Source organism: Parasteatoda tepidariorum, chromosome 1 (genome assembly GCF_982258835.1).
Source record: "Parasteatoda tepidariorum strain Cologne lab strain chromosome 1, Ptep-v5.0, whole genome shotgun sequence".
NCBI classification, from domain to species: Eukaryota; Metazoa; Arthropoda; class Arachnida; order Araneae; family Theridiidae; genus Parasteatoda; species Parasteatoda tepidariorum.
In genome coordinates this window covers 70,750,307-70,775,357 of record NC_141755.1, presented here as the reverse complement: position 1 = coordinate 70,775,357, position 25,051 = coordinate 70,750,307, and the positions used below count along the sequence as shown (strand labels likewise).

Below are 25,051 nucleotides of genomic sequence, written 5' to 3'. Positions count from 1 at the left end.
TTAACATTATTTCAAAATATTGAAATTATTAGCAACTTTTTATCCCTTTTTTTATCAATTCTATTAATGCTCTCATGCTGTTTGTGAGATGAATATGATTGAATCTGAATGCTGGTTTTACATTTGAAGAAATAAGTTGCAATAAAATGATAAGCCATATTTTCTAATTGTCCAGTAAAATGCTTTAGTTCAAACACACTTTTTTGTATAAATATGATTTTTGTATAGTAATAGTATTTTGAGCATCGAATTAATGGTAAATATGAAACATAATGTTAAAAAAAGACGATTGATTTCGAGATTGAAAATTGTGATCGCAACCATTGCCATCAAAAATACAATACCCTTAAAAACCAAAAAAGTTTTCATAAAACGTCATATGTAACCCATTGGGTTGTATTCTTTTATAATTTTTTTTTGTTTATTCATTTACTTTTTTATTTATTCTTATGCTTATTTTTTACAAGCTGATAGGAATGTGGTAGCTGAATAGACTTTCATAAGCGCTTCATAATTTCATGTCATGAGTCATGCATTAATTGATATTTGTCTTCTTATCGTCCAATGGAATTGGATTTCTATCCATCTTCAGTATTCCATATTTGTATTAAATCAGCACCAAGACCGTAATTATGAATAAGCTAATCATAAGAAGAACATAAAATACTTTAAATTATTATTTAGTCAAAAAAAAAAAAAATGAAAAATGTACGCTAATGAAAATGAAAATATAAAATTCACTCTGGAAAATAATCTACTCTAAAATTTTCAATTGGGTATACTATAGCCTACGTCACAGATCGTGTTATTCTTACTAAATTTAAATAGTAAACAGCATTTTCTGCGAACCTGATTTCTAGCAACAAGTAAAAGCATCAAACGAAGTGTCTTGTTATAAGTCGCTACACGCCAGGTTGGAATTGTATTAGTCTTCCTTTGGAAATAATTTATATTGTTGTTTTACCGAAGTTTATGAATTTAGTAAGCATATTTAAAACTCAGTTTATTAATTAAACTAAAAGGTAAATGTTATTCCTAGTAAGTGGAAGTAGTTGTGCTTTTTTCATATTATTCCCAATTTCCATAATTATCGTCTGCTTTTTTTATTTGATATTGTTTCGCTGCTTTTTTGCTAATGCTTTTGTTGGCCCGTTTTTTTTTTACTATGACAACTTTTTATTAGTGATTATGAATGATCTAGTCGAAAAGTGTGCGGACATGAAATACCTAGAACAACACTCATTATTCTAATGAGTAATAAAAGATATTTTTCATTCTAAAATGCAAATTTGCGATATAAAGCGAATATATTTTCCTATAAATGGGTGTTTTTTCCTATAAAATGCATATTTCTTTCGACAAAACGGGTGTATTTTGTTTTAAAACGCACATTTTAACTTTATAAACCGTTATAAAACAGATACATGGTTAATTTACAACACCATATAACATAACGGATACAACGCTAAAAACGTTATTATTTCATTTTTAAACTTCGAACGTTATATTTGTTTTATTAGAACGTTATATTTTGATTTAGAACGGTTACATTTCATTATAAAACGGTTATTTTTCATTATAACACGATTAATATTGTTAGTGTTTATATGAGAACAGCATTTTCTCTTTTTTCAATTTCAAATGCACAGCAAAAATGAAAACCTTTTAATTCACTAACAAAATTGGCTATAAAAAATATATTCCTATTATAATTCATTAAAAATACAGCAAATAGTTTTACACCAATCAAAATTTCACAACAACCAAATGATCTGAAAAACATGTATTTTTAATAAATCTATTGGGTGTTATCATTTAATTATTTGTATTGCAAACAAAAGAATGAAAATCAAAATGCAGTAGCTTTGATTGCTATTTCAAATTTTCTATGCACATTCATTAATTTAAAGGAATAAAAAAATTTTTAGGGATTTATCTGAATGATCAAATAATGTTACAAACTCATATTTACGTGCATTCTAAGAAATATGTATTTTTGGGTATTTATGTAAAAAAAGAAAAAAACTGTAATGAATGTTTCCGTGCATTATTTTTAAAATTTAATCGATGTGTTGTTTGTTTCAGATGGGATACGGCGAATTTGGTCAGTTTACCGGGGGCATTCATACTCGCTTATACAGCCGCGCATTCGTAGTAGACGATGGTAAATCCAGAGTTTTATTTCTTTCTTTAGATGCTGGTATGACGTCACAGCTCCTTTACCTTGAGGTAAGTACTCAAAATTTACGATTTTCTAATCGATTTTTAATTTGATTTTTAAATTCGGAGGCACTTGAAAAATGAAATTTCCTCACTGGCTTAGTGGAAGCCATTGTTTTGAAATAAGTAATAGACGATTAAGTTTTGTCAAATATTTTAAAGATAACGGTGATGTTTGCTAGCTTATAGCTCCAATAAAAAAAAATTAGTTTATTTTTTTATTCGTTAATCCAGGTTATTGGAATAATCAATCTGATCGGGATAGCGTAAGCGGAAAGCGTCTCCAGATTAATCGGCTTAAGATTATCTGAAACCACGTGTTAATTTAGTTTATAGTTATGCTTTTGAAACGTGTTATTATAAAACTAAATAATTTGAAATCAACAGTAATTGAAGTTTTTGAAGAAGTTTTGAATTGAAAAGCAAAATTAAAGGAGAAATGTTACTAATTTGCGAAGGAGAAAGGCGATAAAACGCCAATATTGATATTATTGATGCCAATGATTTTGGTAACAGTTACAAATTGGAGTAAAAAATGAGCTATGTACTGAAAAACAAAATTAATGAATAAATAGTATTAATTCGCTTAAAAAGAGAGTAAAAAGTCACCTAACTATTATTGATGCTTAATTTTGGTAATAGGTACTATTGACATCATGGTAATTGGTGCAGATTTAATGATGCTTCAGATGCTTAATTTTGGTTATATGCACAAGTGGCATCATTGTATTAATTGGTGCTGTTTTAATAGGTACCGAGTATACTCTTATATAGGTACAAAATATTTTATAAGTATAATTGGTGCCAATTACATCGGCACCAATAATGTAAATTTGTTTGATAGATTTTTTCAGGCTCTTCGAAGATAAAGTAGAGGTCTTTATTAAGTACTAGATTGTGGTAAATTTTAACTATCATGAGTTACCTTGAGCAACAATATCATGCCAGATTATACTGAATACAATTATAGTTATACAGTTACAGACTTTTTTTGATGAAATGGACTACTAAATACGTGCTTAATCAAATAAGGTAAAGTCACCAAGAAAACAACAAATAATAATAAATAAAAAAATTTAATACTTTTACAGTTTAAGTGTTTGCAAAATTTAAATGAATTTATGTAATATAGAGCCGACCGGACTGTGTGGAGGTCTGGGAACTGTCCTTGCATCGGAAAGCTTCTGGGAGTGAATCCCGGGCAAGGCATGGATGTTCTTTCATTCTCTGTGCCATCTGTCCTTACTGTGGGATCAAAGTTGGCCCACCTGATATGGTGCCGCTGAAAGAGTTGCCAACAAAATCTGCCCTGCAAAAAATGCCTGAATTGACGAAATATTAACAAAGGTGGGCATCGGAAATAAAATAAAAAGTAATATAGATAATATAACTTTAGGTACCATGGTATATGACCCCTGTATACTTTTTTTAGGTACACATAAACAAAACTTTTTTTTTTTCAAAAAAAAACACGTTTTCTTTTCTTAAGCATTCAGTGTAAGTCTCCCCCTCAGTAAATTAAAGATCGAAACTAAATCACACCTAGAAGAAGGATGTTAACTTCAGATATTTATGTTGGGCCTAAATAACCTTTTTAAAAGCATTAATTTGCATCTTTTCCACATCCATTTCTGTATTCAACGAATCAGATAAGAGTCTCATAGTTTAGGACCTTTACATAAAAGTTGAATCAGTAATCATAGATCTGTGAATTGATTTTGTTTCTACTGTACTTAAGGCTTCTTTTCAGGAAAATTTCTTACTTGTCTAGTTTTGGCGAAAACGCCTGGAAAGTTGTGCAAATTTTTAGGATTTTGTTACTTTAAGATCAATTTCCAGATCACGCCAAATCTACACACGTATGTAGAAATATTTAGGCAATACTCATTATAATATGTTTATAGAAATACGTACTTTAATGTTTCACCGTTGGCACAAGCAAAGTTTGACGGTCAAAATCGAAGAGATTAGCTTTATTTCGACGATTTTTGAATGACCTTTGACTTTCGCTGCAAAGGTCCACTGTAAGTATTTATGTCTTAATAGTATGCGTATTGTGCGGCTTTGAAGAGAACTCCTCCAGACTAAAAGTCTGGGGCTGTCTGCTGCAATGGTAACGAGCAAGAGCACATTTCTAATGGGGGTGCAATAGAGGAATGAAGCGGTCGATTGGTTTATTTGCGCTGACGCATGACAAGATCAAGACAAAACTTTTCACCCCACACCCCTATTCGAAGTGACTTTTCCTCGTAACCATGGTACCCGCCACGACCCGAGACTGGCGTCTGGAGGAGTTCTCCTGAAAGCCGCACTGTGGAAGCAGTAGAACACAATATAATAGTCACTCTTTTCACACGGGATGTTTATCAATTTCATATGATATTTGCGTATAAAGAATAATTAATTACTTGCATTTTATGATTGTAGTTTTTCTTGTTTTTTTTAATATTTTTTAAGTGATAGCATTTTGAAACTCATATAATACGACTTTTAATTATTTTATTTTATTCCAGGCTACTAAGGCTCTTCAAAAAAAGTATGGAAAATTGTATTCCGATAAAAATGTATGCATCAGTAGTACGCACACCCACTCGGGGCCGGCAGGATTTTCGGTAACGTTCTGTACATACTCACATCTCAAGGTTTCGTCAAGGAGACATTCGACACCATGCTTAAGGGGATTTTAAAGGTATAGAATTTATGATTGTTGCAATCTTTTTTTTATCTCTAGTAATTATTTATATTTTTCAAAATAATGAAGGGAAAGTCGTTATGTCTGAAAAATAATCATAAAGATTAGTATAAGGGTGTGTTTGATTGATATAAATTGTATGATGTGTTTCCCAGGGAAAATAATTGCTTTAATGAAACAAATCATGATTGATTAAGGCTTGAGTATTATTGAACCTTTCATACAGTTAAGCAGCGTTTAAAACATAATATTTAGTAAAATTCGCTCTCAATATAAGTCAATATCTATGCAGATTAAGTTGTACAAGTTAATATTTGTGTATGGAAAAATGAGTAAAGTTTTCCAAACTCTGATCAATCATCATTGAGGTCATCTAAAGCAACTAAGGGATTAAAATCATTAAATTGCAATGTATTTCTTGTGGTGTTGGAATGCATTTGCTTTTCGCAAGAAATACTACGATTGTTCAGAGTTTGAAAAAGTTTTTGTTCTTTCTCTCTTAAATGGTAATTTTCAGCACTGATAGTGTATTGTTTCTTTTTTTCAGTTCATTTTTTACAAGAATTTTAAAAATATGTACATTTAAAGTGATTATTGTTGAAATCTCTGTATTAAAAAGTAACAGATTTGTGACTGTTTTAATAAAAAGCCAAAAGAATTTTAACTATATTGTAATACAAATTTCCGTAAAAATTCAGAGAGAGAAAAAGCAAGAATTTATATTAATTTCTTATTTTATCGTATGTAACCAAGTTTCTAGGGCACAGAGCTACGGATTATACCGGATTTTCCCTTTTTCCTACACATTTCTTTATAGGGATTTTGTTTCAGGTATTTCTGTATTTTACTTCATGACTAGTTTTTTAGACTATTTTTTGTTCTACATGTCAACCTAATTTTTTTTATATTTGTCTATAGTAAAACAATTGATTAGTAAACTTAAAATATTGATTAATAGAAATTTTATCTATGCCACAGGAAAAAATAATCGTTTGAGTAGTGAAGTTTATAAAGTATCAACAAAAAGAATAAACAGTTTAGAGAGAGAGAGTGGGTTTCTATGCTCGATTTCGAATTTGATTCATAAGTAGTACTAATTAAATAATACATTTCTAGCGTGTAGTTTATACCATTTAGATTGTATTTTATATCTATAAGATACAATAATTGGATCAAACGTTAAGCATGATGCTACTTTTTATTTTGCTTATTATACGTCCTATTTCTTAGAGTCTATTTTTTTAAGAGTAACTTTTTAAATAATTAATAAAAATATGCTTCTATTCATTACGAGTGCCATAGTATGAATCAGGGCCTGATTATCGCCTAGGCCCAATAGGCACGAGCATAGGGCCACACTTTCTGGGGGGGAGCTCAAAAATTAGTGAAAAGTCCACAATATTACATAACATTGCACTAATCAAATTTGAAAGTACAGCTGAATTTTAATTGGAGCAAGTTTTACTCCAACGGCTTAAGCAAATGCAACGAGAATGCATATTCGCAAAGTCTCTTATAAATGATTAGTGTCAACAAGAACTAAAAGCTTATTCTCAACAAATATGTAAAGCTGTAGATGTAAGGGCACAATCTTCAAAATAATTCAGCTAATCAGTGACTTTTAGAAAAAATCACTGATTTCAATAGTTTGTGGTCACCAAACTATATTTATTTTCATACAACATTGTTTTGTATTTCGCTTCAATATTTAGATGCGTAAACTTTATCTTAGAAAAATAATCTTCAATTGTCTGCTTTCAAAATTTTTTAGAATGTTACTCTTGAATCATGTAGTTCAATAAATTTTTTCTACTGTTTGGACTACTCTTCAGAAATTTAATTTCGAAATATTTTGTTAGGGCCCCGAAAATTTTGTGGGCCTTGGGCCTGAATTGGTTTGATCGGTCTCTGGTATCAATAAATTTGAAATAACGCGAAAAAGCACAAATAATATAGCATAAAACAGGTACTATATGCTCGTGTATCAATAAGGTTAAAGCAACGTGAAAAAGCGCAAATAACTTGGATTAAAACAGACACCTCGTGTATCAATAAAGTTAAAACAATATGAAAAAACATAAAACAACAAATGTTCAGTAGTTTCGATACTATAATGAAAAATCTCAAAGGTGCTTCAAAGAGATTATATGCCTGTTTTATGCCATATTATTTGTGCTTTTTCACGTTGTTATTGATACCATTACAGAATTAACTCTTCCTTCTTTGGATGCCTAAAGTATTTTCTTCCTTTTGTGTTATAACATATTATCGTTGTTATATTGTAGAGTGTTGAAAATGCGCACAAGAACATGCAACAAGGATACATATTCCACAATGAAGGAGATCTTTACAATGCCAGTATTAACAGAAGCCCTACTTCCTACTTGAAGAACCCGAAAGAAGAAAGAGACAAGTAAGATGCATTTAGTCATTATTAAGTCTTTTGTTACTAATTTTGTTTCTTAGTTTTTGACATGAATTTTCTTTCTATTTAATACGCAACTAAAATATTATAATGATTAAATCTTAGTATTAAAAAAAGTTCGAAATAACTTCAATTACATGCAACTTTTTAGAATAATAAATAAATAAATAAAATAAAAAATGAAAAAATGGGCCACCTTGAATAACTTTTGATCTAATGATCAGATTTTCATGTTCTAGGACTCAATCTGAATGGTTCAAGGGGGTGACTTTAAATATGCTAATTAATAAATGCACACGATATTTCAAATTCTGAAATCATACTCAAAAACCTACTTTCACTGAATAAACATACCTTTCTTTCGACAAATATGAATTCTTGACCCTCAAAGTAGGGGTGGGGGAGGTGGCACAATCTGGAAAATATGGTGCCCATATTTTGATCAGGAGAGTGGTTCAAAATTTTTGGGCACCTTAATGTTAATTTCACTTTTTGCGTATTCAGCAATATCTGGAGAATTATTAAAGCGAATTCAAAAAAAATTCTAAGATAATTTGATACAATAAATAATCTTTAATAATTATTTCTTATTTTTTAATTTTATTTGAAAATTGTCAAAAAGAGTTAGAATGGCGAGGGAAATTGAAAGATTCTGTATGCAAATTTTTACATCATTTTAAAGAATGTAGTTTTAAAAGGAAAAAAACAAATTGTGAACGAAATCGGTCATGTAATCGAGTTTTAGTTCCGAAAATTTGAATTTGAAAAAAATCGTGTATTTAAAATTTAACTCTTATCAACAGTGACATGGCTTTAGAATAGCGTTTTTGTTTTATGTAACCCACAATAATCTGTGTATACTTGTGTATAAGCAAATGAAAGTAGTATGCAATCAATTAGGATATTATAATGCAGTCGGTAATGCCTGTTTAACACCACTAATGTCTGGCAATGTTGTTAGAACTGTCCCTACCTTTACACTGTAAAAAATTTTAAAGTATCTTAATGCTAAAAAGTTGTTTTTTTTTTTTTTTTGGTAAATGGCGGGCACTTGGGTCATTGACCTCAGAAATGCCAGAATTGCCACTCCCTTATCGTTACTCAGTGGGCACCTATGGCTAAGCCACGGTGGTGGAGTAGCGTCGCCCACGTCATACAACCACAAACTCGTTTATAGGGCGGGTTACAGTCACACAGGAGAAAGGACATAGAACACAGAGAGAGAAAGAAACATCCATGCCCTGTGCGGGATTTGAACCCGCAACCATCGGCTCCGCAATCAGGCACGCTAACCACTCGGCCACCTGGTCGGCTAATGCTAAAAAGTATAGGGAACTCCTTACATCAAAGTGGTGTAGAAAAAAAGTCTTTCTTCTCACATTTTTTTGGGTAGTTCAACACTGAAATTCTGTTTAGTACGCCATAATTTTTAGTTGATATGGCAGGTTATTAAGATTTAAGTGAGTTAACCGTGGGTGCAAGCGAGATGACACACGTTGTTTCTGAAGTAATGATCAAATTTAAATTTTCATGTTCGACCATTTTACAAGCATGCCATGAGCATCCTAAATCTATGACGCTGCAGACAGGAAAAGATCATAGAAGAACAACACGCCTGATGAGAATCATTAAACGTGAAAGACGTGTGGTTACACGTGTTAAATGTGAAATATTCGTGTTTCTCAAATTGCCACGGACTGATGGCCCCTTGAACAGGGCAACAGAGCTTCTAATAATAAAAAAACAGTCGGTAACATTTATAAGAATTTTTGTCAAAGAATCCACTGCTCATGAATCTTTTAAAAAAATTTCCTTCATTAGGCAAACGAGAAGAGTGTGATAAAATTTCTTAATTTTCAATGTAAATATTAAATTTTCAAATTTGACGTGCAGCAACGGACTTGAATGAGGAGAAATTTCTCCCTAACTCAGAAGCGTGTTCCTTTATTTGATAAGCCCTTTATTTGAACAAAAATTACATTTGTTTTTATTTAAATTTAAATTTTTTTGTTTGAATTTTAAAATTATTTTTCTAATGTTTTCTAGGTATGATTCAAACCTTGATACAAAGATGACTTTATTAAAATTCACAGATATTAATAAAAAACCAATCGGCATGATCAAGTAAGAACATTTAAATTTCATTATATTCCATTTTTATCAGTTTTGTTTTTAGGTTTAAGAATAATAGATGAACGTAAATTAGTTAGCCAGAAAGATGTTGTTATTATCAATATTTAAACTATAAAAAATAAGAAACATGAATATGGGATATTAAAACGCATGTTGTTTACTGGCTTTCAAGTGTTTAATGTGAATGCAAGCTTTATTCTAAAGCATGACCTCATTTGAAGAATTTGTATTTTGTAAGGCCTAAAAATCGAATATTTCCGCGTGATATATATATATTTTTAAAAATGATTTAAGAATTCTTGGCTTTAAACTGTTGACTTTCTTTTATCTGTTAGAAATAGTATATTTATTGCAATGATCATCTTCTGAGATCTTAGGTTTCTCTTTCGCAATTATGTATAGAAACCCTGCATTTCGTTTCAGCGAATCGATGGTATATAAATATATATAATATACAATCATGTTATATAAGTTAGTCCGCTAAAGCAGCCTATTGTTAGATTCTACAACCCTTTTTTTAACTAAGCTCAGGAAACACATATTTCGCTTCAGAAAATTGATAGTACGATGTTACATAAAGTTTGTCCTCAAGAGCAGCCTACTCTTAGATTCTAGCAGTACCACACATTTCCCTTCAGCAAATTGATAGTACCATGTTACATAAAGTTTGTCCGCAAGAGCAGCCTACTCTTAGATTCTAGCAGTACCACACATTTCCCTTCAGCAAATTGATAGTACCATGTTACGTAAAGTTTGTCCGCAAGAGCAGCCTACTCTTAGATTCTAGCAGTACCACACATTTCCCTTCAGCAAATTGATAGTACCATGTTACATAAAGTTTGTCCGCAAGAGCAACCTACTCTTAGATTCTGGCAGTGCCACACATTTCCCTTCAGCAAATTGATAGTACCATGTTACATAAAGTTTGTCCGCAAGAGCAGCCTACTCTTAGATTCTAGCAGTACCAAACATTTCCCTTCAGCAAATTGATAGTACCATGTTACATAAAGTTTGTCCTCAAGAGCAGCCTACTCTTAGATTCTAGCAGTACCACACATTTCCCTTCAGCAAATTGATAGTACCATGTTACATAAAGTTTGTCCGCAAGAGCAGCCTACTCTTAGATTCTAGCAGTACCACACATTTCCCTTCAGAAAATTGATAGTACCATGTTACATAAAGTTTGTCCGCAAGAGCAACCTACTCTTAGATTCTAGCAGTACCACACATTTCCCTTCAGCAAATTGATAGTACCATGTTACATAAAGTTTGTCCGCAAGAGCAGCCTACTCTTAGATTCTAGCAGTACCACACATTTCCCTTCAGCAAATTGATAGTACCATGTTACATAAAGTTTGTCCGCAAGAGCAGCCTACTCTTAGATTCTAGCAGTACCACACATTTCCCTTCAGCAAATTGATAGTACCATGTTACGTAAAGTTTGTCCGCAAGAGCAGCCTACTCTTAGATTCTAGCAGTACCACACATTTCCCTTCAGCAAATTGATAGTACCATGTTACATAAAGTTTGTCCTCAAGAGCAGCCTACTCTTAGATTCTAGCAGTACCACACATTTCCCTTCAGCTAATTGATAGTACCATGTTACGTAAAGTTTGTCCGCAAGAGCAGCCTACTCTTAGATTCTAGCAGTACCACACATTTCCCTTCAGCAAATTGATAGTACCATGTTACATAAAGTTTGTCCTCAAGAGCAGCCTACTCTTAGATTCTAGCAGTACCACACATTTCCCTTCAGCTAATTGATAGTACTATGTTACATAAAGTTTGTCCGCAAGAGCAGCCTACTCTTAGATTCTAGCAGTACCACACATTTCCCTTCAGCAAATTGATAGTACCATGTTACGTAAAGTTTGTCCGCAAGAGCAGCCTACTCTTAGATTCTAGCAGTACCACACATTTCCCTTCAGAAAATTGATAGTACCATGTAACATAAAGTTTGTCCGCAAGAGCAACCTACTCTTAGATTCTAGCAGTACCACACATTTCCCTTCAGCAAATTGATAGTACCATGTTACATAAAGTTTGTTCGCAAGAGCATCCTACTCTTAGATTCTAGCAGTACCACATATTTCCCTTCAGCAAATTGATAGTACCATGTTACGTAAAGTTTGTCCGCAAGAGCAACCTAATCTTAGATTCTAGAACCCTTTTCGCCGAACTAAGCACAGGAAATGCACATTTCGTTTTAGCAAATCCATAGTACCATGTTACATAAGTTTGCTCGTAACAACAGCCTGAAATCTATGTATAAATAATTCTTTATGAATTTTTATTTTTTTTAAATAATTCTTTATGAAAAAATTTGAATTTTTTTTAAAAACTTAGAAATTTTAAACGATAAAATTTTTTAAAAAAATTCAAAAACTTGATTATAATTTTGGTTTGGTTGTGGTAAAAAAATCTCTGATTTTTATAAGAATATATAACATTTACTTGAAAAACCACACTAAAAATTTTAAAGATTTGATGTTCAAAATTATTTTTTAAAAGATATTCTAAACATTATTTTGCTGTTTTTATCGAAGAAAAGAAAATTAGAACCTATAATAATAAACTCGCTTTTTATTTTTAATAAGTTAAATGAAGAAATAAAACAACATTTCTTAAAGAAGAGAATTAATTCAATGCCGATCAGATGATTCTTGTTCAAGATCAAAAAGGAAATAATTTTTGTATTAATTGACGGATTCGATTTTTTGTCTTTTATTTTGTAGCTGGTTTGCCGTTCACCCTAGCAGTATGAACAAGACAAACGTCTTGATTAGTAGTGACAATAAGGGGTACGCATCTTTGCTTTTCGAGAAGAAAATGAATCAAAACGTTCTGCTTGGAAAAGTAAGTAGAATACATAAATTTATGCGTTAGTATTCTTATAAGAATTTCTTTATTCAACCATGACAATTTTGTAGGTGACAATTTTGCCGTGAATTTCAAACTGAACTTGTTTATCACTCCAGGAAACGTCTTCGAAATTTTTTTTGTTTCGTTTAACTGCGATTAATTTTGGCTTGAAAGTTTAGACATATAGTTAAATTTTGATTTCAAAGACCTGAATTAGTTTCATTTAACGATTAACTCAACTTAATAACGACTTTTCAAATGTTTTTTTAAAGTAATAAAAGTGTAATTGTTTTGCAAATTACCCCTTTTGAAAATGTGTGTTGTTCTATAAATTTTTCATGCCTGCACACTTTTTCACTAAATCAATTTCAGCATAATTACAAAAAAGAAGTATAAAAAAATCAGGAGCTAACATGAGCATTAATTAATAAAAAAGCAGCTCAAGATCAAAGAAAAAAAGCAGACGATAATTTTGGAATTGATTGTTTTCCAGACTGAGTTTTTTTATTTTTTATTTTCAACAGCGTGCATTTTGAATGCGTTAATCTAATATTAATTTAAAGTATTTTCACGTTCTTTTTATGATTAAGTTATTCATAAGTACTATCTTTGCGCTGATTTTAACATAAATGTGAAAACTATAGTAGGAAAGGAAATATTTGACGTTTTTAGAAACGTATATTGAGGGAAATTGAAAACCAATCCAATCCATTGAACGAAAAGAAGACAAACATCAATTGATGTAGTTTTTTTAACGTAAGACATGAAACATGGCGTTTATAAAAGTCTATAAAGAATAAAATAATAAAAAAACTCATGATGTATGGGTAACTAGTGATTGCAGTAAAGCGATTACAATTTTCACTCTTTTATAAAGCATGTTTTGGTATGCTATTACTGTTTAATAATTTTGATGTGTTAAGTCTCGTTTCTGATTATTGTCACTAAAGGGAAAAATCAGTGAGCTTTATTCTATTTCTAGGGTCCATTTGTAGCCGCATTTGCTCAAGCAAACGAAGGTGATGTTTCGCCAAATACAAAAGGACCTAGATGCATAGATACTGGATTGCCATGTGATCAGGATACCAGCACATGCAATGGACAAGTAAAATGTTTATACATATTTATCTGTCTTATCTGTACTCAATAATGAATGAAATATTCTTAAATACTCAAAATCTCATGATTTAATACCTGAGATAAGTAATAATAGCTGATTAAGAACAAATAAATACTAATCCAGTATTAAATAAAGCCTTTCTATGTCGATTCGGGTACATTAAATATTAAAATTAATTCATTTCATTTTTAGTATAAAATTTAAGAGTATTTTCAGAATAAAAGAATATTATTAAAATGCTTAACATCAGTTTAGAACAAATAAGTTTTTAGTAAAGTTATTTTGAAATTAACCGAAAGAAATACTCGTAAGTAGGTTATAAATGAACCTAAGTAGTTTTCTCGAAAGCAAGTCGATGGCGAAAGTTTTTTAATTTCAATTATCAGAAGAACTCGCCTTAAATTAATTAGATAAATTAGATTTTAGACTCCTAGACTTGTGTATATTTCTTGTATCAGCACGTTGCGTATCACACACAATGTTCTTTTATTATTTTTATTTATTTATTTATTTTTGTCCAAAAACGTTTTTTTATTGTTGCTATTATTTTTTAGTAAATACGTAAGTTTAGTCCATATAGCTTTTGTTTTCGCAATGTGAATTTCTTGGTAACTCTTACAGTTTTAACACTATTTAAAATATTTAAAACTCTTTTAAGAACAAAAAGTGCTGAAAATAGAAAAAAAATCAAAAAATTTAATTATTTCATTGAATTAGTTGAATTAATTAAAAACATTAGAAACAACAAAAAAAAAAATTAATCGTATATTGGAAAACACATTAACTGCATCTATAATCATTTTGAGTCTTAGCCAAAATATCTTTTAAATCTCAAAAATATTGTTTTTCATTTCTTTATTTTGTTTTATTTTATTAAATTACTTATTTTGCTAAGGGAATAGAACGAGCTTGCGAGGTATAGCTTGCGATTACGTATTTTATAAAAAGTGCGTGTCCATATTAAATATTTCATAGGAGAATATTTTCAAATATTCAGTGCACAATATAAAGAGTAAACTCTGAATAACTCTTGATCTTTTGAACGAATTTTCGCGTACTGTGACACAATCTTTATAGTTTGTGAGCCAAATCTTTATTCAGAGGTGTTCCCTGTGACAGAGCTCATTGCGATCTATCTCTAGACCCATATCGGCCCTCCCTGCAACATTTAATTTTATTTTATAACCGTCGGTGAACAGCCTACCCAATTTTGAGTTTACGACTACCAATGTTCAACTCCGTAGCCTTGTAATTTTGAACCACATCCAGTACACAAGGGAATTCCTAGATCAAGTATTAGGAGAAATTTGCCTTCGTGGAGGACTTTTTGATGAAACTAACCCGTATTTGCGTTACATGGAGAAGAAAACCACGAAAACCTTCCACTGTTAGCCTTACGGTAAGGGGAATCTAACATATGATCCGTCTACTGCTGAGGATATTTTTTATGTCAGTACTGTGATCGGTGCGAGCCGGATACGGAATCCTAAGCCTTGTTTTCGAACTTGGTCACCCAATTAGAGGGCGAGGCTCTATCCTCTGAGCCGACGCGGCTCCAAATGCATCAATCAAGTAACTATTCAAAAATTTGAAAATTAGATTATAAACGCTTTTCATTTTCATAGTCTGACCTTTCTTTATCGTGACCTTTATCCCCATTTATATAATAAGAATAAAGATCTGTTAATAAAGATAAGTAAAATGTAACTTAATAGGCATGGATAGCTATTGCGAATTTACAACAGTTATGAAGAGAGCTCATAATCCTTTCGAAACAAAGTCTTTAGAGACCAATCTTAAAATATATAAGAGGCAAAATAAAAAATTTAAAGAAAAAACAACTTTTTCACAAAAAATATTTATTGATTTGTGTGCTCTCTGTAGCTTTAAGCTTAGTTAACTAAAAGTAAAAAGTTTAAAAATTATTATACGTTTTGCCTTTTATAAATCCGGGAGAAAATATATATAACTAGACTCTAAAAATTTGAAGTCTAGACGCAATTACCCTTGTGAAAAGATTAAAAACGTTAAATCCTATCTTTGATACAGTCGAAGATTATATCTAAGAAAAGATGTTGATACAATTTTGAAGCAGAATAATAATTACCCTTTCGTCATAACTATATAGTCTGGTGGAAATGTGCTTCTTGAAATATTGTAAGAGTAATGTTTAATAAATTTGATCAAGCTAGTTATTAAAAATAAACAAAAATTATTTGTTTTTAAATATAATGGCCTTTTTCCCTATGTAAATTGATTCTGCTATAAAAGCATTTGATCATGGTAAATATATATTTGAAAGATATAACTAACCCATAAAAACTAAATAAAATATTCCAACTGGTTTTACATATAATTGTCTTATTATCCTCACAAATGAATTATTGATATTAATTATTTAAAATATTGTTTTTAAAAATTTTTAAAAAACTGTCTGAACTAACATATTTCTTAATAGTAACATATCTTTTTCACAGAATGATAAATGTATAGCATTTGGTCCCGGTAAAGATATGTTTGAAAGCGTGCAAATCATAGGACGAAAACAATACGAGAAGGCATTGGTAAGTGATATTTTTTACAAACAAATTTAAAAAGTGCTGGTCAAGTGTAAACGGACTCTGGGTTCACATTTTAAAAAATAATGTGAGGAAGAAAACGTTATAAAAAGTATGGTTTCAATTTATTGTTACGATGAAAGATTTGATATTAGGAAATAAAAAACTCCCAATTTTCTTATTTCAAAATAATTAGAAAGAGATTTTTTAAAATTTACACGGGACTTTATTTATTTGCTCTAAATTTAATAGATTAACTGAACTGCTATAAATTGATGGCTAGCTCAGAGTGTTTCTTAGTAATCGAATCATTAGTTAGATTGTTTTAAGAATTATTAAATTATAAGTGTAATCATAATATTATACATACAACTGTCTGTCTTTATGTCTTTCTTGCATCGATTCAGTTAAAAATCAAATAAATCTGACACAAAACTTTAATGTATTAATTATTAATATAATATAAAAAAAGATATCTTACAAAATTCATTGCATTAATAACTATTGAAAATCAAACTAACTACTGAAAACGAAATATTGAATTCAGAAAAAAACAAATGAATCACACACAAAATTTTAATACATTAATTATTAATATAATATAAAAAAAGATATCTTACAAAATTCATTGCAGTATTTGCAGTATCTATTGAAGTATCTATTGAAAACCAAAGTATGACATTAGTTTTCTATATATCCTTTTGCGAGACAAATAATGACACTTCAATGCAAATGTTGATAAATTGTAAGACTGGCTAATATAACTCACAAATTAAATACAACTAATACAACATTCAATATAAGTCACATGGTTATTTTCATTGCTTATTTTCCATAGCTTTAATATAAAATGTATTCAGCATACAAGTGGTCAATAAAAAACACTCTTTATATATGTTTCTAGAATTCTTGTCAAAAATCAAATTATTCGCTCAAAAACTGCCCCCAACAGATTATTTGAGGGAAAAAAAAGAAAAACCTTGACAACAAACTTGAGAAATCAATAACGTAGGAAAGCGACATAATAGGTATCAAAACCTGCAAGATTGTCAGAGGAAACTGAAAAGGGATTACAGTAAAGACTTTCAAATTTCCTTCAAGAAATCAAACTGGTTTTAATATTTTTCGTCTCATCTTTCTTCATAATGATTCTCAGTCTTTGAAAATTATTTAAATTTACGAACCTTAATGTGCATAATTTTTCACTCCATTTGGAGGCCCATTCCTTGCTCCTCCGCTCATCAACCGCCCTGGTGACCTCCGATTCAACTTCTTTTTTTCCATATTCGATACTTTTTGTAAAAATATTCTGATAGTAAAATACATAATTCTAGTAAACGCTCGATATAATGACCCCTGTGCTGAAAAATATCATAAATACTAGATATATTTTGCCAAAAACGTTATTCCTCTGTCAATATCCGTCATAATTAGGATATGGCTAAATATATAGCGTTCTGATGATTACGAGCAGGGAATTTTGCCAAAAAATATAAGTCTAGAGAATTGGAAGTCTAAACAAAGCTAAATTCAAGAAGAATGACTAGTTCTTTTTAGCAAGACTGATCAAAATTCACACACAGACACATTATTCACTTCCAGATCTTAATACGGGAAAGTATTCACATCTCGCTATTCTTTTTACCATAGATTACGTCTAGGACCCCCTAGTTGTTGTGATAGATAATTCTCGAACTTATTATGAAATGCTAAGTGTTTTATTCCATTCTACTATGCGCACATAAACCTTCATAATTTCAAAGTTTTATAGTTTTTGCGCACCAAAACAAAATACAACTTTAAATTGAACACTAAAAATAGTGGCAGAGGCGTCGGCACTTACGGATTTTTAATAAAGAGAGATTTTTGACAAGGATTCGGAAAGTATACTTGAACGGCGGTTATTACAGAGCACCCCATATATTTAAGGAGCCATTATTTATTCATTTTAAAGATGCATTTCAATGATTACAGGAATTATTTGAATCAGCGGTTACTCCAATTTCTGGGCCTGTTGGATATACTCATCAATATATTGATATGACTCAAACTACAGTCACTGTAAATGGAACAACTAAAGTAAGTAAAAATTACACGAAACTTCTCAATTTTTCTGCTTTCCGAAGATGCTAATCAATCTCAATTGAATGCAATCTGACCTGCGTAGTGAAATTAACAAATAACTTATCCTTAAAAACTTAAATTGAGTACAATTGGTATACGTTTTTTTTAACCTTTTCCTGATATTAACGATAAACTTAATCTTAAAATTTTACGAAATTGAGTATTTTCGGTGCATGGTTTTAATTTTTAAAGAAATAATTGCATAAGATTTAATTTCGTTTTTCACTTCTTAATGAAGCTTAAAAACTTACGACGATTGGTACACGTTTTTTTTAGTCTCTAATGAATTTAATGAACGAAATTTAGTCTTTTTTCGTTCTTACCTTTTAATTAACTAAACAAGGAACTGGTTGGTTCTAGTGCCACTTGCCACACGGGCAAGCCTGCTTGGTGAAACTGAGCAAATTTAAGGTAGAGTGTTCGTTTCTTGTTTTTCAGTGGCTCCATCTATGGCCAAGAATACGATTTCTGCCACACCAAACGTCACACCCGGTTTTTCCCCATTCATACATCCATTTATTCATCCACAGATCGTAATTTTGACCTGAATCATAGAACGATCGATCTCCAATGCAGTACACCCAGAGGTATTGATTTGTTATGGGAACATGGAGGACTTTTGCGACTCGACAGATTTAACGTGCATCAGTCACTTTACTACGCGGGGAGTCTGCGGCCGGCGTTGTTCGAACCCACGAACTCTCGGATATGGGCCCAGCGCCTTACCGACCAGGCTATCCCGGCCTTCACGAAGAACTTATCATTTCGCTTAAGGAAGAAAACGATGAACTTTAACATCATTAAAATTGACAGCCGAGATTCTCGCAGAATATCATATTTGTCATGTCAACAATAAAAGAGAAACGAAGTTTCTGAATAAATGAGTTTATTTAAAAACATTAGTAATAAAGAATGTCACAAACAGAGTGACGAAAAGAAAGAATACAAAATGATCTGCTTCAACAGAAGCTTAAATACAGATAGCAGGTGACGTCATGATCCACGCAAGAACGACCAACAGCAAATGAAAATAAACTGGCCGATCCCCGCAGACCATGACGTCACCGACGCAAGTTGAATGCATGAGATCGACGACGGAAATTCGAACCTCATACCTTTTAACTTCTATTATTTGTCTAACATGCGGCCCCCTCTCATGCCTTCAACTTTTACAAAAAAACACACATATACAGTTTATCAAAATCCTCAATAAACTAAAGAAATATTTAATTTCCTTAAACTAATACTTAAGCTGTTTCAGTCCTGAAACCACCCAAAAGATTAAACTTTCACAAATACTTTTGAACAGAAATTTTCCACTTCTAACTTGGTTAAAGGTTTTGTAAAAATGTCCGCTAAGTTAAATTTACTCCTAACGTGCTTAACAGCAAAAAATTTATCATAAATTAAATTTCTTAAAAAATGATACCTTACGTCGATGTGTTTCGTTCGACTATTTTCAATAGGTGAATGAGAAAAATCAATTGCCGATTGATTGTCACTAAATATAATACAATCACTTAAATTTATGTCCTCTAAATTTAATTCTCTACACTCATCTATTATTCGCTTAATCCATATTACCTCTTTGGCAGCGTCAGTTAAAGTCACATATTCTGATTCCATTGTAGATAGACTCACACATTTTTGTTTGAAAGTTTTCCAGAATATCGGAGTTTTATCTAAAAACAATATTATACCACCTACTGATATTCTGTCATCCCTGTTAGCAGCGAAATCTGAGTCACAGTAACAATTAACTTTTAATTCTTCAATATTTGACAATTTTAAGAAATAATCTTGAGTATTTTGAACATAACCTAATAATCTTAATAAAGTATTCCAGTGTTTTAAACCTGGGTTTTCTTGAAACTGTGATAATATATTTACCGCATAGGATATATCCGGTCTTGTGCGATTAGCTATATAAGCCAAACAACCCAAAAGGCTTCGAAACGGCAATTTCGCCATTTCATCCAACTCGTTTTTAGAAGATGGACAGTCAGCTTTTGATAATAAGTTACCCTTAGTAATCGGCAACGATGACAAAGGAAATTTAAAGCTAGAAAACATTTTACAAACTTTTTGGATGTAACTCTTTTGATGTATTAACATCTCACCATCTTTTTGAACAAATTCAACACCTAACAACTTACGAGTATTACCCAAAATTTTTAAATCAAAATTATCACCTAAAAGTTTAATAACACTGTCTACTTCATTTTTTGTTTTAGCAAAAATAATTATATCATCTACATAAATTATAAGAATTACATTTTTATATACATATGTACAATTACACCACTTCAATCTTACAAACTTTAAATTTTCAAGTGTATTATCCAGTTCAAAAAACCACTCTCGACCACTTTGCTTGAGTCCATAAATAGCTTTCTTTAAATGACAGACGTGGTCTTGCTTATTTAAATGAACAAAACCTTGAGGTTGATACATAAATACATCCTCATTCAAATTTGCGTAAAGGTAAGCACACTTTATATCTAATTGGGAATGATACCATCCTAGCATACAAACTAATATTGTGAAAAACATTCTTACAAGAACAAAATTAACCACAGGACTAAATACTTCATCATAACTTTCACCTCTTATTTGTTTAAATCCCTGGGCAACTAAACGTGCTTTGTATCTTACAATTTCCCCCTTTTCATTTACTTTAGTTGTATAAACCCAACGGCTTCCCAAAATTCTTTTATTTTTAGGAGTTGGTACCAAATCCCAAACTTTTCTTTCTTTCATAGTGTTAATCTCGTCAGACATGGCTAATTCCCAATTTTTAACTTGAGGAGATTTTAAACAGTCTTTATAATTTTTAGGAATTTTTATTTCAATATGATTTGCTTCATGTTTTATATTATGATTAACCTGAAAATTTGAAACTTTACCCGAAAAAGCATTTTTCCCACTGAAATTAAATAAATCCCTATCATACTTAATATTATTGCTGTTGCAATAATTTTCTACATCATTATAGGATCTTAATCTCATATTTACTCCTTCAATGTTATAATAAATATCAGTTCGACTATTATCTGGACGGGGTACAGCTTTTCTAATCCATGAAATGTTTTTACACGGAATTAAATCGGGTTTTAAGCTTGAATTACCTAAGTCTTCATCTGAAGAACTTCCGCCCAAATCGGGACGTTCCGGTATAAAACTAGCAAAATTGCGTTTAATGAATTTGGTGCCCAGTACAGCTTCCACACCAATTACACTTTCGTCAAAACGAACATTTATTGTTTCTACAAGTTTCCTTTCGTTTTTAATCCAAATTCTATAACCCTTCGTATGCATTGCATATCCTAACATAATCCCTTCTTTAGCTCTCATTTGAAGTTTATTACGCAACTGTTTTGGTTGACCCACAAATGCTAAACAACCAAATGTTTTCAAATGAGTGACTGATGGTTTTCTTCCACTATACAATTCAAAGAGAGTTTTAATTTGGTTTTTATGACAAATTCTATTAAAAGTGTAAGTAAAACATAGTAAAGCTTCAGCCCAAAAAGCATCTCCTAATTTACTAGATTTTAACATTGCTTTTACATTATCTAAGGCGGTTAAATTATAGCGTTCACTAACACCGTTTTGCTCTGGCGTATAAGCGTTAGTACGCTCAGCTCTTATACCTTCATTTTCAAGAAAATCACTAAATTCTTTATGGCAAAATTCCATACCATTATCTGTTCTAACATTTACAATTTTACAGTTTAAAAATCTTTCTGTTCGCTTTTGAAATCTTATGAAACAATCAAAAACATCAGATTTCCTTTTAATGGGAAAAGTAGTAACTTTTCTCGAAAAATCGTCCGTGATAGAAAGAAAGTACCGACTTCCACCATGTGAAATGACGGGCATTGGACCACATACGTCCATATGTAAAAGTTCCAAAGGTTTCTTAGACCTTATACTTAAAATTGGTTTAAACGAAATTCTTTTAGATTTAGCTAGTTTACATTCTATACAATTATTATCTGAAAAATTGAGATTAGGTAATCCTTTCACACTAGAATTTTTACTTGTTTGAATTATATAATCACAATTTATGTGGCAGTACCTTAAATGCCAGATGTCTAAATCATTTGTCTGAACAGATACGTTAAACAATTGCTCATTCGAGTCACTAACACTTCTCTCAATAACTAAATCTTTATCAGGCTTAGTATAGGCATTTGGTTTAAAATAATACAAGCCATTAAATCTTTTACAATAGAAAATCTTCTCATTTACCCGATTATACACAGAAATACAATTTTTAACACCCACAAAATAACCTCCAGCTTTCTCTATTACAGAACCAGAAATAAGATTTCTTCTAAGTTTAGGAGAATACATGACATTTTGTAAAGTTACTCTGTGCATTTTACCATTTAACTTATTAAAAAATTGCACCTTTCCAATACCTAAAATTGGGCTCTCAATGTCACCTATGGCTAAAGACATAGAAGCATTTTCTACAGTTTCATATTCAAAGAATAAATCCAAATTATTACAAAAATGTGTTGAAGCAGCAGTGTCAAAAAGCCAACTTTCTTTCTCAATTTCATGACTCACATTGCCAACATTTGCTTCAACAATATAAAGACTATTATCTAAAACATTTGTAGTTACATTACAATAAGAATTATCACTTGCATTTTGTTTAAATTTACTCTTTATATTCTTTGAATTACACCTTAATTTTTGCTTACAATCTGATATTAAATGACCATATTTGTTACAACGATAACAAGGTCCTATCTTAGATTTATCACAACTAGTTTTGGATTTAGACTTAATATTAGCAGATTCTAAATTTCCCTTACTATTAGAAGAACCAGATTTAAACTTATTAGTTATGCTTAACTTTTCATTAAAACTTGAATTAACATTATAAGCAATATCACTAACATTATTTAAATCAAAATTAAGTTGCTTAAGTCTACTCTCCTCCAAAAGTAATTCGTCTAAAATGTTCTTAAATTTAAATTTAGTGTCCTCCCATCTATAAATAATCTGAACTATACCTTGAAAGTCCTTGGGTAAGTATCTAATAAGTTGGAATCCTTGGTATAGGTCGTCAACAGGATGTCCTGCTTCTTTCAATTGAGAAACCAGGTTCTTTAATCTTGCAGCGAATATTCCAACCTCTTCTCCTGGGGTGTATTTCAGGTCGAAGAACTGGTCTAGGAGTTGAATAACTCTCGCTCTCGTAGTCGGCTCAAAATGTTGTTTTAAAATTTCCCAAGCTTCAGCACCATCCATTGTCGCCGAGATTAGACTTCGGTATTCAGGTTCCACACTAAGAAATATTGACGTGTACGCTTTGTCCCGTCTCCAGAGGTATTCTTGACTTTCTTTTCGACTTGCTTCTGAAGGTAGGGCAGGCTCAGTTTTGGAGATAAAACTCCACACTCCTCGGTCCATAAGGATTACTTTCATATTTTCTTTCCACGTACTCCAATTTGACGAATTTAGGAAATCTATATGCAGGTTCGAAGATTCCATGATGAAACAATTATAACTCAAAAGGTTTTTTAAAAGCAAAAGGGAGTATCGCTGTTAGTTCTATACTAGATACCAAACTTCGTAATCTTTAGCAGTAGCCATCAAACTTGGATGTGCCGACTTCAAATTCCGGTCTAAAATTCTTTAAATAAATTCTTACTGTTAGTTTTGTCAACTGGAGAAAAATTCTTTAGAAGCATCATATTTTCTTAAATGTGGTATTATTTTTCAAATCCACAGCACCTTGAAGTACTCCACAGCAAACTTGTGATTTAAGCTGACGATTCACTTCGCAAATTTGGCGGGCGGGAACGGCCCCCATCTTTAAGATTCTCCATTTGAAGTTGAGAAAGACTCGGCTAAATCCAGGCTAATGCAAAACTAGATATTCAGGACGATAGAACATGAATCCCGGTTATGCCATAAACTCGGCCCATAACCTTGACAGCCGAGATTCTCGCAGAATATCATATTTGTCATGTCAACAATAAAAGAGAAACGAAGTTTCTGAATAAATGAGTTTATTTAAAAACATTAGTAATAAAGAATGTCACAAACAGAGTGACGAAAAGAAAGAATACAAAATGATCTGCTTCAACAGAAGCTTAAATACAGATAGCAGGTGACGTCATGATCCACGCAAGAACGACCAACAGCAAATGAAAATAAACTGGCCGATCCCCGCAGACCATGACGTCACCGACGCAAGTTGAATGCATGAGATCGACGACGGAAATTCGAACCTCATACCTTTTAACTTCTATTATTTGTCTAACAAAAATCTTACGAAATTGAGTACTATTGGTGCACATTTTTCACCCTCTCTGATTTACCCTTTAATTGCTTCATGTCAATTTTTTTAATACTTTGTAACTATTTTATCAATGGACAACAACAAAGTATCAAGTCAGCGAGAATAAGAACCATAAACTTAAAAGTAAAGCTGTCGATTGCAGAAGGGCCAGTATGGATTTGCGAAGCGGAGAGTTTTTGTGGGAACGAACCAACTTGCTACACTCTCTTTCGAAAAATAATATTTACGATTAATTATCCTTTATAGAATAATCAGCAATTAAATTAGTTAATTAAACGTGTGATATAAAAATGTCGTATCACATAAAACTAATATTAGACATTGTTTCCTGGATAATTAACGTCTTTCTCTAGAACTATAAAACAGTAAGACATTTTCTCTATATCAGACGCAAATTGCAAAGTGTGTAACGTGAAAGCGGGAACTTTTTTTCTCCATATAATATCAGGGGTTTCACTAATGGCTGTTCATAACAATGAAATAAAATTATTAATTTTAAACACATAATACAAAAGAAGATCTTGGAGTTATTCAAGATATTTTTACAAGATTTTAAAACAAGAAAATATTCTTAAATGCATCCTCATTTTAT

The 25,051-nt window shown here is 31.3% G+C and overlaps 1 protein-coding gene across 1 annotated transcript in view; it reads left to right on the top strand.

The window, feature by feature from the left end:
* Nucleotides 1-25,051, top strand: part of LOC107456255 (neutral ceramidase-like) — a 57,372-nt gene that overhangs the window by 16,949 nt on the left and 15,372 nt on the right. The window contains 9 exon segments of the mRNA XM_087166215.1: nt 2,086-2,229; nt 4,734-4,827; nt 4,830-4,909; nt 7,198-7,325; nt 9,384-9,461; nt 12,206-12,326; nt 13,315-13,437; nt 15,930-16,016; nt 17,985-18,089. Coding sequence (XP_087022341.1) covers nt 2,086-2,229; nt 4,734-4,827; nt 4,830-4,909; nt 7,198-7,325; nt 9,384-9,461; nt 12,206-12,326; nt 13,315-13,437; nt 15,930-16,016; nt 17,985-18,089 — 960 coding nt within the window.